The sequence below is a fragment of the Canis lupus genome, chromosome 27 (assembly GCF_048164855.1).
Source record: "Canis lupus baileyi chromosome 27, mCanLup2.hap1, whole genome shotgun sequence".
Classification (NCBI taxonomy): Eukaryota; Metazoa; Chordata; class Mammalia; order Carnivora; family Canidae; genus Canis; species Canis lupus.
Window position 1 is genome coordinate 26,274,112 of NC_132864.1, and position 14,023 is coordinate 26,288,134.

General features: G+C 42.6%; 1 protein-coding gene across 1 annotated transcript in view; it reads left to right on the plus strand.

Annotated features, from left to right (window-relative positions):
• Window positions 1–14,023, plus strand: part of MYO18B (myosin XVIIIB) — a gene marked incomplete at its 5' end in the record, with an annotated part of 242,336 nt that overhangs the window by 213,736 nt on the left and 14,577 nt on the right. The window contains one exon of the mRNA XM_072801883.1: window positions 788–925. Within this exon, the coding sequence (XP_072657984.1) occupies window positions 788–925 (138 nt within the window). The remainder of the gene's footprint in view (window positions 1–787; window positions 926–14,023) is intronic.

Sequence of the window (14,023 nt, forward strand, 5' to 3'; positions counted from 1 at the left end):
CATTAATAATTTTCTCCTTTATTTTGTGGTTATTTCTATAGATGTGTACTCCTCTAAGATGGAGTCTTGAGGACAGGGTCAATGTTGGATTCATATTTAAAGCTCCTTCCCATGTTGCCCGCCATAGAGTATTCTATAAACAAGCAAAAAAATTTATAGACAGACACAAGTATAGGTAGATATAGATACATATATTGATATACATATCAATATTGATATAGTTGTGTGAGTATATAAACCAGAATATAAAACCATTGTTGAGTACCCACATCAATGACAGGCCCACACAAGGCCTAATTTAAGAATTAGAGGATATAAAAGTCGTCTATCTACAAAGACATTCTGGTTAAGGCAGGCAAAGAGTTAAGATCTTCACACTTGGCATATTCCATGGACATTTTATTTGGTATAAAATTCAGTGCCAACTTTTACTCTAAAATCTGAGTTGCCTCAACATCTGTATTAGAGTACCTCTCTAAGGAAGAATGTGGTTAAGAGCATGGACATTGGAATCGGAGAGACCCGGATTTGTACTCCAGCTTCATCACTGACTAAGTGGATGACCTTGACAAGACCCAAGTTGGCCTCCTCAGATCCCATTACTCTCATCTATGTAATGGGGACAGAACTGGCTCCCATCTCTCAGGGATGGTGTTGTGAGCACTGATTGAGGTTATGCATGTACAGGTTGTAGCACATGCCTGGCTTATGCTTAGGGGTGAATATCTAGTTATTGCTGTTAGTGTGGTTGTCATTGTGCTGACAGCACCCTGTTTTCTGGTTCTAGAGATAATGTCTCCATCCTCAGTTCCCAGCCAGAGGGCAGTCTGCAGTCCTGGTTGAGTTGTACGCTGTCCCTGGCCACAGATACCATGAGGAGCCCCTCTCGACAGTCAGCCAGCAGCAGCCACATTCTCAGCCCCAGGTAAGATTATCTCTCTGCTGCCACTGGATGGGTGATAACTTGAAGAATGTGATGCCTTGAAGGTTGTTGTTCATGTCTTCCATTTTCTCCAGCTAAAGCAAGGATAAGCATGGCCTTGGACAGTTTGAGCTATAACCCTGCCACTTCTTAGCTGAATGACTTTAGGCAAGTCAATGATCCTCTCCAAGCCTTCATTTCCTCATTTGTGCAACAGGAAGTATAATTCTGTTTACTGCTCCAGTTGAAATGATGAGAACCTAATGCAACCCTCCCTAAAGCAGGTTTTCCCAATGATTTTTAAATAACATGTGGTGAAGATTTTTTAAATAACTGTGGATTTATTATAGTTGCCTTCTATCTAAAGCTAGTCATACTTATTTTCTGTTTATAGGTAGTTCTGTATTTCAATTTTTCTTTTGTAAACATATTCACTTTGGCATTTCTATATTTTGGGGTGTTCTTTTAATGGCAAATCAGTATGGAGACAGTTGGGCTGGATGATTTCTCCCTTAGAATTTTTAGCTTTGTTTTGAATGTCAAGGTTTTATATTTTCCCCATCACAGAGGGAGATGGATTCAGTTATGACCTAAGATAAACTCTTGCAAATCTGTAGGATTGCCAACAATAGGTTCCTCTGACAAACGGGCCTTGGGATCCACTCTTAGTTTAGGACTTAAATCCATCTTCACTCTTGTTTTTCAGCCAGCTTTGTTTCTCTCAGCTCATTTGGTTTTCCTTTTCAAGGGTGGCCTTCTTGTAATTAGGAGCTAATGGCCATAAATCAGAAGTTATGGATTAAGCAGATGCATAATTAAGATGAAATACATACTGCTTTTGTGATACCAGAAGAACCAGTGTGATAAAGTAGAAAGAAAAGTCACAGACTCAAGGAGCAAATGCAGACAACCCCATCCTGACTTGAAATGTGTTTGCTCTGAAGGAGGGGGATGCTGTCTCTACAAAAAGAAGGGAGTGGAAATTCATGCTAACCTTTTGGGCATATTCAGCAAATGGCAAATGTCTGATGCATGCCTGCAGATAATCTTAGGCTGAAAAATTTGATGTCGAAAATATCAAAGAGAGGCTCCAAGAGTGGGACTGCATCTGGGGAGTTAATTAAAGCAAGATTATCTGATTACTGCTCTTAATTAAAAACAAAAACCTATATGGAAAAAGAGCCACCTCTTCTGTGAACCCCAAAGGATGAGGGCTTTGTGCTCTCCTGATAAATACATACCCCCTGGTTTCCCCCATTAGCCAGTGTATAAGGCAGCAGAGGCAGAACCAGGGGTGGCCATAGCAGGATGTGAATGCTCATTAACATCATATCCAAGTTTCATAATTAGAATTGTACAGGCATACCTTGCTTTATCGTGTTCGCCGATTGCACTGTCAAATATTGTGTTTCTTACAAATTGGAGGTTTGTCAAGCAAGTCAATCAGTGCCATTTTTTCCAACAGCTCTTGCTCCGGCTCTCTGTGTCACATTTTGGTAATTCTTGCAATATTTCAAACTTTCTCCTTATTATATTTGTTATGATGAGCTGTGATCAATGATCTTTGATGTTGCTATTGTAATTATTCTGAGGCGTGACGAATAACACACCCATATGAGATGTTGAACTTAATCAGTAAATGTTGTATGTGTTCTGACTTCTCCACGACTAGCCATTCCCTCGTCTCTCTCCCTCTCCTCGGGCTTCCCTATTCCCTGAGGCACAACAATATTGAAATTAGGTCAAGGGGCACCTGCTTGGCTCAGTTGTCTAAGTGTCTGACTTTGGCTGAGGTCATGACCCTAGGGTCCTAGGATTGAGCCTCAGGCTCCCTGCTCAGCAGGGAGACTAGTCTGCTTCTCCCTCTCCTCTCGCCTGCTCATGCTCTCTCTCTCCCTCTCTATCAAATAAATAAAATCTTTTTAAAAAATAACTTAGGGGGATCCCTGGGTGGCGCAGCGGTTTGGCGCCTGCCTTTGGCCCAGGGCGCGATCCTGGAGACCCGGGATCGAATCCCACATCAGGGTCCCAGTGCATGGAGCCTGCTTCTCCCTCTGCCTATGTCTCTGCCTCTCTCTCTCTCTCTCTCTCTCTGTGACTATCATAAATAAAAAAAAAAAAAAAAAAAAAAAAAAAATAACTTAGGCCAATTAATAAACCTACAGTGGCCTCTAAGTGTTCAAGTGAAAGGAAGAGTCACACATCTCTCACTTTAAATCAAAAGCTAGAAATGATTCAGCTTCGTGAGGAAGGCACATCAAGAGCTGAAAGAGGCCAACAGCTAGGCCTCTTGTGCCAAACACTTAGCCAAGTTGTGGACACAAAGGAAGAGATCTTGACAGACATGACAAGTGCTACTCCAGGGAACACATGAATGATAAGGAAAGAAAACAGCCTTATTGCTGATCTGGAGAAAGTGTGAGTGGTCTGGATGGAAGCTCAAAACTGGCACAACACTCTCTTAAACCAAAGCCTAGTTACCAGAGCAAGGCCCTAATTCCCTTTAATTCTGTGAAGGCTGAGAGAGGTGAGGAGGCTACAGAAGAAACATTTGAAGCTAGCAGAGGTTGGCTCACGAGGAAAGGTTGCTTTCTTAAGGAAAGAAGCCATCTCCATAACACAGAGCGCAAGGTGAAGCAGCAGGTGCTCATGGAGAAGCTGCAGTAAGTTCTCCAGAATATCCAGTTAAGATCATTCACGAAGGTGGCCACACTAAACAACAGATTTCCAGTGTAGATGCAAGAGCCTACTACCAGAGGACTTCCATAGCTAGAGAGGAGAAGTCAGTGCCTGGCTTCAAAGCTTCAAAGGACAGGCTGACTCTCTTGGGAGGGGCTCATGCAGCTGGTGTCTGTGAGTGGAAGCTGGTGCTCACTTACCATTCTGAAAATCCCAGGGCCCTTAAGAATTATACTAAATCTATTCTTCCCATGCTCTATAAATGGAACAATAAAGCCAAAATGACAGTACATCTGTTTACAATAAGGCTGCCTGAATATTTCAAGCCCATTGTTGAGACCTGCTGCTCAGAAAAAAAAGAATGCCTTTCAGAATCACACTGCTCTTTGGCAGCACACCTGGTCACCCATGGGCTCTGATGGAGTGGAGACATGCAGGATTCATGATATTTCCATGCCTGCTAACACAGCATCCTTTCTGCAGCCCATGGACCAAGGAGTAATTTCAACTTTCAGATCTTATTATTTAAGAAATCCATTTGAAATGCTAGAGCCGCCAGAGATAGCGCGTCCTCTGATGTGTCTGGGCAAAGTAAATTGGAAACCTTCTGGAAAGGGCTCACCATTCAAGAGAACATTGAGAACACTCCTGATTCACTGGAGGGGTCAAAAGCGCAACATTAATGAGCGTGGAAGAGGTTGATTGCAACCTTCTTGGAGGACTTGGGGCAGTGAGATTTGGGGCAAGATTTCTGAACTTCTCCGTCTGTGTTTCTTTGGGAATCGATCTGGGTTGTTGTCAGGTTAATGAGATGATGCACAAATATGTCTTCATTCAGACTGGCACCTAGAAGGAGCTCAAGAAAATTGGCTTTGTTGATGTTGGTATCTACTCAATGCCCCAAGGAAACCCAGGAGACAGATATTAATCTCACTATGACAGAATAGGAATATGAGGCCCACAACTGGTCCAGGCACAGTCTTACCTTGCTCCTATAGCTGTGCCTCAAGCAGCATCTGTCCTTGGCATCCCCAGGCAGGCTGTCCAGAGCCTAGCTCCCCTATTCTTTCCTTTCCCCCCTTCCAAGTCCTCAGGTTTGTCCCTGGACAGTTCAGAACAGTGGTGCCTACACCAAGGACAGTGATAGAACAGGAAGCAAGGAGGGATGATAAGGGTCCTTGTCTATTTTCTTTATGTCTGCATTCCTGGGGTTAGCACACAGTTGGTGCCAATAAATGTTTGTTGAGAAGGTGCCTGGATGGCTCAGTCAGTTAAGGGTCTGATAGATTTTGGCTCAGGTCATGATATCAGGGTTGTAAGATCAAGCCCTGCATTGGATTCTTGGATATGGAGCCTGCCTGAGATTCTTTCTCTTCTTCTCCCTCGACCCCTCCCTACCCACCCACACACCACAGTATCTCTTTCTCTGTCTCTCTCTCAAACAATAAATAGTAAATGTTTGTTGAGTGAATAACTAACCATAATATAAAGGCTGGAGCAAAAATATTGACCATACCTGGTTATATCTCAGCACGGACTGTGACTCCCAGAGGGCCGGTAATTGATCAATGTCCCATAGCAAGTAAGTGGAAGAGCCAGTCTTGTGGGGGGGGAGGGTTAAGTTGTTTTTTTTTTAAGATTTTATTTATTCATGAGAGACACAGAGAGAGAGGCGGAGACATAGGCAGAGGGAGAAACAGGCTCCCTCCGGGGAGCCCAATGCGGGGCTTGATCCCACAACCCTGGGATCACAACCTGAGCCCAAGGCAGATGCTCAACCACTGAGCCACCCAGGCATCCCAGAAGAGCCAATCTTTGAACCCAGGTTGAAATCCATCCAAAGCCTATATTTGTATTTGTTGCACTGCCATGGCTCTCTGATATTTATCCAGAGTGGGTGGAGGCGGGGTGCAGATCACTCACCTGCAAAATTTACTGGCGAACATCTATTCTTAATATTAAAACTGCATAAGGATTATTATTCAACATTCAGCATCATTCCAAAAGATGCCTACTGAGTGCCAGATCCTATGGCAGTAAGCCCTGAAACTTTTGAGCACCGCCCTTGGAATACGTTTACAATTTAAAGATTCTCGAACTTCTGAATTGGAAGGAACCACTGGGATTATCTGATCTAATTTGCTCATTATGCAGATGGGGAACACAGAGGTCTGTGGAAGAAAGTATCTTATCCAAATTTATAGTGAGGTCCGGCCTTAGAGCTCAGGTGCCTTCCAGTGCCTTTTAACTGTGCAAGTAATCTATGAATACTTGCTCTCTTCAAGAACTTAAAATATAATAGAAAGAGCTAAAATCCTCTTGAGAGAGAGAGAGAGAGAGAGAGAGAGAGAGAGAGAGAGAAAGCGCGCACATGCCCTCAAGCAGGAGAATGGATATGGAGCAGAGAGAAAGGGAGACAGTCTTAGTGAGGCTGTACCCCCAGAGCAGAGCCTGACATGGGGCTCAATCTCACAACCCTGAGATCATGACCTGAGCTGAAATCAAGAGTCAGACGTTTAACCGACTGAGCTGCCCAGGCACCCCAAAAGCTAAAGTCCTCTTAACCACAACCCCAATCTCAGCTCCCTTCCCAGAGGTATCCACCAGCTTCCGTTCGGTGTGCCCCCTTTGACACCTTTCTCTCTGGATGTTTAAACATATATGTACCTGTACCAAATATATCACACATTTGTGGGCTTTTAAAAGACATAAATGATGTTATGCCCTATTATGTACCTTATGCTCTGCATAAATTCTTACAATGTGCTCCTTTCCCTCGACAATATATTTTGGTGACCTTTCCTTATCAGTACGCCCAGGCAGGTCTCAGTTTTTTCAAGTCCTGCAAAAGATCTTCAAGTCATGCCACGGTTTATTTAATTAAAGTTGTCTTTTTTGCTTTCAGAGGTTTTCAGGACATTTTCTCTGAGCCTATAAGCCTTTAAAACACACACATACATACACACACACACATTTTTTTATTTATTTTTATTTTTTTTATTTGACAATTGCTTTTTATTCCCCCTGTAGCTTTATTTATTTATTTAATAATAAATTTATTTTTTATTGGTGTTCAATTTGCCAACATACAGAATAACACCCAGTGCTCATCCCGTCAAGTGCCCCCCTCAGTGCCCATCACCCATTCACCCCACCCCCCGCCCTTCTCCCCTTCCACCACCCCTAGTTTGTTTCCCAGAGTTAGGAGTCTTTATGTTCTGTCTCCCTTTCTGATATTTCCTACCCATTTCTTCTCCCTTCCCTTCTATTCCCTTTCACTATTATTTATATTCCCCAAATGAATGAGAACATATAATGTTTGTCCTTGACTTATTTCACTCAGCATAATACCCTCTAGTTCCATCCATGTTGAAGCAAATGGTGGGTATTTGTCATTTCTAATGGCTGAGTAATATTCCATTGTATAAATAAACCACATCTTCTTTATCCGTTCATCTTTCGATGGACATCGAGGCTCCTTCCACAGTTTGGCTATTATGGACATTGCTGCTATAAACATCGGGGTGCAGGTGTCCCAGAGTTTCATTGCATCTGTATCTTTGGGGTAAATCCCCAACAGTGCAATTGCTGGGTCGTAGGGCAGGTCTATTTTTAACTCTTTGAGGAACCTCCACACAGTTTTCCAGAGTGGCTGCACCATTTCACATTCCCACCAACAGACACACACACATTCTTATCCACAGGGGCAAATGATTCTGTGAGTCCAAGGGCATTTGTATGTTAAATGTGACTGGATACTACCGGATTGTCCCAGTGTCCTTTCTGCTAGGAGACTGTGCGGTAGGAGAGGATGACACACCTGTATCCCCAGCCCCACACTACCTGACCCATTGCTGAGCTCAATAAATGGGTCTCTTGGACATTTTGAGTTTGACTGAGAAGGAAGGTCACTTTAAAAACAGAAGAGAGAGAGAGAAAGTGGTCTTCTGCCAAAAAATAAAAGCATTCCCTGCATTATTTATAAGGGGACGTCAACCCCAGAGAAATACACCTAAAGCCTTATGATTTATAGTCCAGGAACCATGCAGCTGCGCTGATAAATGCAAAAGCTTCTGGAGATGGAGACACTAAATTACCTCCATGGCCCCCAGAGAGGAAGTTTATAGGCTTGGTGGTGGCAGTCATACTTGGCTTAGGAATCTCTCTTAACATCTGGCTGCAGGTGGTGCCAGGGCCGTTCTAGGACTGGCGCACTCACCTCACACCTAGACCGCACTCCGTGTGCCTGGACTCTCCTGCCTCAGCCCTCACTGGAAGAGTGATAAAGCTGGAGGACCTCCCCCCACTTCCTTCTTGTCTTCACAGTATATCAGGCTTTTCCTTCTTCCCCAAACCCAAATGACCCCCAACCCAGGTCTCTCACCCCATTGTGCAGGATCCATGTGCTGACAAGTCTGAATTGACCCAGTGGAACAGAATGCTGATGTCTGGTCATGGACCAGTCATTTCAAACCATTGGTCATTATTCCAAACCATCCCAACTTTCTTTCTACCTTTGTCCTTCACTCTAAAGAGACCCTAAACCCTAAATTCTTGGTTCATTCCCAGTAAAAAAAATAATAATAATAACTGCCTCCACCTCTGTGTTGTCTATAAATTCATCTTTGGGGTTGCCTGGATGGCTCAGTTGGTTAGGCGTCTGCCTTAGGCTCAGGTCATGATCTTGGGGTCCTGGGATCGAGCCCTGCATTAGGCTCCTTGCTCAGTAGGGAGCCTGCTTCTCCCTCTCCCTCTGCTCCCCCCTACCCTGACACTCATGCTTTCTCTCTCTCTCTCTCTCTCTCTCTGAGTCTCAAATAAATAAAATCTTTTTAAAAAATAATACATGAAGTAGTCTCCAGTCTTGATCTTTTTCTGGACTTCTCCCCAGCATTGGCAAACTGTCAAACACTTCTCTATTCACTCAGCCTTGTAGACGTTTCTGCTCCTTGGAGTTCCTCAAACCTCTCTTTTCTGGTCTTTTCCTTCCCACCCTCAATCCCCAAATCTGGGGGGCTGTGGGGGTACTCTGCCCTCACTTGACTGTTTTGCTCCCTACCTGATCCCAGATAACCTTTTTGTGATTTTAACTCCTCTACTGTAAGTAGGCAACCCCCAAATCTAGACATCCAGCTCTTATGTTCTCCTAGGTTTTAAACGTAGACATCGTATTTAATTGTCTACACTGAGATCTGCCAACCACATGTCTCCCTGCATATCCAGGAGGAACTCCTGCCTCCCTGCCCACTGTGTGTAATCAGTATCATTTGGTGGTTCTATCCATTCATAAAGTCACCCAAGCTGGATAGTCTCAGATTATCATCCCCTCTCTTTCATCCTCATATTCAACGGATCCCCAAATCTTGTTTATCCTGTCCCCTTCCAACACTCTTGGCTCTCTCTGCTTCTCTCCATCCTCACTGCCAACCCCTGTAAGTCAGGCTGCCATCATTTCTGTCCTAGATGCTGACAAAAAACTTCCAAAACCATCTTCCCTTGGTCCATCCCCCACACCTCGGCCAGTATGATCCCTTTAAAATGAAAGTCTGGCTGCAGTGGCTTCCCATCTCCTACCTCAAAAGTCAGCAAACTCCTGCCTACAGGCCAGATCTGGCGCTCGATTTGTTTTTGTAAATAAAGTTTTATTGGAACCCAGCCATGCCCACATTTTCATTTTTGAGTTTACATATTGTTGGTGACTCTCTCTGCACCATGACGGCAGAACTGAGTAGTTGCAACAGAAACCAGATGGCCTCCAGGCCAAAAATAATTGCCATCTGCCCTTTACAGAAAAACTTTGGTGATCTCTGCCTTCCAGGATAGAACAGGATGGAATTCAAGCATCTTAGCAGCCTTTTAAGAAAAAAAAAAAAAAAAAAACCCAAACCTTGTCTTTTTCTTCTTGTACGTCAGCACCTAGCACAGTGCCTGACACATAGCAGATAATAAATATGCATGGAGCAAATGACTGACAGTGGATAGAAGTTAGATGACCCCTCACCAGGGTGATTTGAAGGATGCTTCTGCTGTCAACACTAAGGGTAAATTTGTCAGACTGCTCAACTGTCTCCAGTGTTGATGGAATATAGCGAGGAATACTCAAGGTCTGGGCCTCAGCTCCCCCAGAGTGCAGACCAAGGACGGAGGTGAGTGGTGGACACAGTGTTAAACCAGCTCTGGCAGAGATCTTGAAGACCTATTTCAAAAGAGGTAAGAGGAGAACAATAGACTGTGCGGTGTGGTAGACCTGGTTTCTAATCCAAACTTATTAGCCACCTGGTCATGAGCACGTTACAGCCTCTCCTCCATGATTATATCCCCTTTGCAAGATTAAAGAGTTAATAGTTATATAGTGGCTGGTGGAAGCCCTGGCACCAAGTTGGTGTTTACTAAGCAAGAGTTCCCTTCCACTCTCCTTCCTTCATCCTGGCTGGCCTGGGCAGTGCTGCTCTTGAAGTCAGGGATGGTGACAGGCAGGACTAAGGAACCCTATGACTGGGTTATAATAATCTCACATGCCAGAGATTGTGGAAGTGGACCAGACTTGCAGCAGAAAACCATGAGCATGACAGAGAATCCCTTGCCAATGACAGTGGAGGTTCAGTAAATGGTTTTAAACATGTTGAACTTGATGCGTTTAAGGACATGCAAGTGGAACCATCCAGAAGTTTTGAACTCTGGTCTGGATCCATGGAGATGCCAGAACTTCTCTGCATAATATAATTACTAGGATTGGTGGAGGGTATCAATGACATGAAACCCAACTCAACCTGGCTTGTGCAAAACGAAAACTAGCATTATCTCATGCAGCTTGGAAACAAAGGTAGATCTAGCTTCAGGCATTATTGGATCCAGGGATTCAAAAAATGATCTTGGGTATTTGATCCCTCAGCAACCTCTCTGCTCTACTCTTCTCTACATTGGCTTTTTTCTGAGGTAGCAAGATGGTGGCCAAGACCTTCCAGCTCATGTCTGCACCACCCAGAGTCCAAAAGTAAAGAGGGCTTCTCTTTTCTAAACAGTTCCACAAAAATCCTGAGCTTGACTTTCATTGGCCCAAAGGGAGTCACATGGCTATTCTGAACCAGTCAGAATGGATAAAGGGAATGAAGGAGTCTCTTATCCTAGGCTCAAGTTGGTGTTCTCACCTGGTTCTGGGAGATGCGGTTATTCCCACCCAAACCACAGGAACACTGGGGGAGGAAAAGTTTCCCAAAAGAATAACTGGGTCCCTTACCTGAAGCAGAATAACAGTGAGTAGATAAAAAACAAATAAGCAAAGCAAATGTTTTCCACCAAGTGGAAGATTGAATTATGGGAGTGGACAAAATTATGCTGACAGAGTTGAGGGATGGGGTTAGAGGAGGGATGAGAAGGAAAAAGAGAGGACTGTAAGTAAAGAGAAAAATCATTCAAGTGTTTGAGGTCCCCACTGGTAGCCTTGGGAAGCCCAAATAAAATTGTGTGTATCCTGGTCAGAGACTTAATTTATCCCTAAACTTCAGTGACCAATCTATCACCACATAATTAGTGACGCTGTGATTTGAATTTATTACCAAACATGGCTCTCCACTGTTGCTATTGGACTTGTACCATATTGCAATGTGAGCGTGGAGATTATTGTATAAATTATTCTCACTCACATAATCATCGTGATTTTAATTACTGTGTAATCTTCGCTAATTACTGTTGTATGTATCATTTGCTTTGGTGCCGATTTAACACAACCGCTGTTCGTCTGGCTAAACGATGGCATTACAACTTTTCCTTTTTCTGGGGAAAATTTGCTTTCTGTAAACATTTGCAGCCCCATACTTTTGGCTTGCAGTTCTTAGTTTAAAAAAGAACAACATTTAGACACCAACTTCCTTTCACCCCCGGTTGATTTTTATGTGGGAGGAGGCTGGCTTGAATTAATAAAAAGGTCTAAATTACAGGGTATTGTTTTGAAAGTAAAGTTGTATTCCTTTGAAGGAAGTGCAATTAGAAGTGAAGGCAAGGATAGGTCACATAAGGCCCACTTAAATGATTAGATAAGATGCGTTTGTAATTAGTTCATTAATTATGTAAATGTGAATGGATGGTACTTAGTGTTAAAAACAAGTTGTTCTCAAAGTAGGTTAAGCATTCACCACTAATCTCCTTTCAATAGTACATTTATTTACTGGTCTCTGCATTCTTAGAACCAGAGCTCATGATCATTTTAATCCATCCTGAAGATATTTAATGAACAGACCTCTCATCAATATGGTTTTATGTCTTCCTGGGACAAAAGGGTTCTATTCACTTTTATCAGTGTTAGGGAGATGAGTGGAAAATGAAAGCATTGAAGTATCAGTGCAGATACATTTACCAGTGGACCCATAGCCTGAGCAAATGGAAACAGAAATCTGGCTCTGTCCAGGATTCATCTCTGAAGCCAACATGACTCTTGGATGGGTTCCCATGGGAAGGAGGGCTGTTTTCTATCTAAAACTCCAGGTATTGGATGGTAGATCTGTGGTTGTCTCAGGAATTTTGAGGCTCATCTAATTTAGCTGCAAGTTTATGTAAAAACCATTTGGATTAAACGTTGATGGTCCAGAACATTTTTTAGAACTTGTGGTTCTCTGACTGAGCTCTATTTTTGTGAAGTAGAACTATTATTGAAATATACATCCTGGGGGCACCTGGGTGGCTCAGTGGTTGAGCATCTGCCTTTGGCTCAGGTTGTGATTCCAGGGTCCTGGAATCGAGTCTCTCATCAGGCTCTCTGCAGGGAGCCTGCTTCTCCCTCTGCCCATGTCTCTGCCTCTCTCTCTGTGTCTCTCATAAATAAATAAATAAATAAATAAATAAATAAATAAATAAATAAATAAATAAAATCTTTTTTAAAAAAAGTAATACACATTCTGGAAAGTACATCTTTATGAAATTTTAAAAAATGGGTCCTACCTATGTAATTACTACCCAAATCAAAACCAGATCATTGCAGGTGCCCCTAAAACCTTCTTACACCTGTTCAATTCATGACCTCATCCTCCCTCAAAGGTAACCACCATTCTGACTTCTAACACTATGAATTAGATATGACTGATTTTTAAAAATTCTGTGTAAGAGGAAGTATCTGGTAGTACTCTTTGGCATCTGGCTTCTTTCTTTTAATGTTAGGTGGTTTTTAAAAATATATATATATATATTTTATTTTAGAAAGAGAACACGAGTAGGAGGGGCAGAGGGAGAGAGAGAGATTCTCAAGCAGACTCCAAGCTGAAATTAGAGCTGGACACAGGGCTGAGATCATGACCTGAGCTAAACAAGAATCAGATGTTAACCGACTGCATCACCCAGGCTCCCTTTTTAATATTATGAGTAACTCACATTGTTACATGTAGGGCTAATTCCCTTGACTTCTTTGCTCTATAGTCTATTACTGTGGTTCTCAAATGAGGACAATTTTGCATGCCCCCTCTCTGCCAGCAGATAGCTGATAATGTCTGGAGATATCTTTGGTAATCATAACAGAGACAGATTCTACTGTAGAAGACCAGGATGCTGCTAAACATCCTGCAATGCATAGGACTGGCTGCAAAGAATTATCTGGTCCAAGATGTCAATTATGCTGCCATTGAGAAAACCTGGTCTATAATGCTCCTTTTTAGGAATATATAATAATGACTCATTCAGTTAGTAATAGGCAGTTAGATTGTTGCTAGCAGTTTTTTAAAAAGATTTATTTATTTATTTGAGAGACAGAGAGAGAAAGAGAGAGAGAGCAAGGAAGTGGGGGCAGGGGCAGAGGGAGAGAATCTCCAAGTGGACTTGCTCAGTGAATGCAAAGCCTAACACAGGGCTCCATATCACGACCCATGAGATCATGACCTAAGTCAAAAAATAAGTTGGACTCTTAACTTAGGTGCCCCTCAGTTGTTTCTAGTTTAACGCTATTATGGATGGCCATCTTGTGCACATCTTTTCTTGCATGTATTTAGATTTCTGTTGGGTTTATGCCCAGGAGTAAAATTGCTGGGCCATAGGTATATTTTCAACTTTAGTAAATATTGTCAAGACAGTGGTACCAATTTATATTCTGACCAGCTGTGGATAGGGGTTCCAGTCACTCTGCATTTTTTGCTAACACTTGATTTTGTCATTTTTCTTTAAAGTTAGCTATTCTGGTAGATATTGATAGAGCCACCTTTTTGGTTTTAACTTGCATATTCCTTGTAAAGAAACCTTTTCATATGTTTATATGCTTATTGGAATACCCTGTTTGGTGAAATGTCTGATCAAGACTTTTGCCCATGATGTTTTTTTCTTTTGGGCTGTCTCTTTTTTATTAATTTGTAGGAGTCCTTAATATATTCTAGATATAAGTCCTTTCTTGAGTATGTGGATCCTCTTCATTTGATGCAATGCCTTTTTCACCATCTTCTGGTTTAT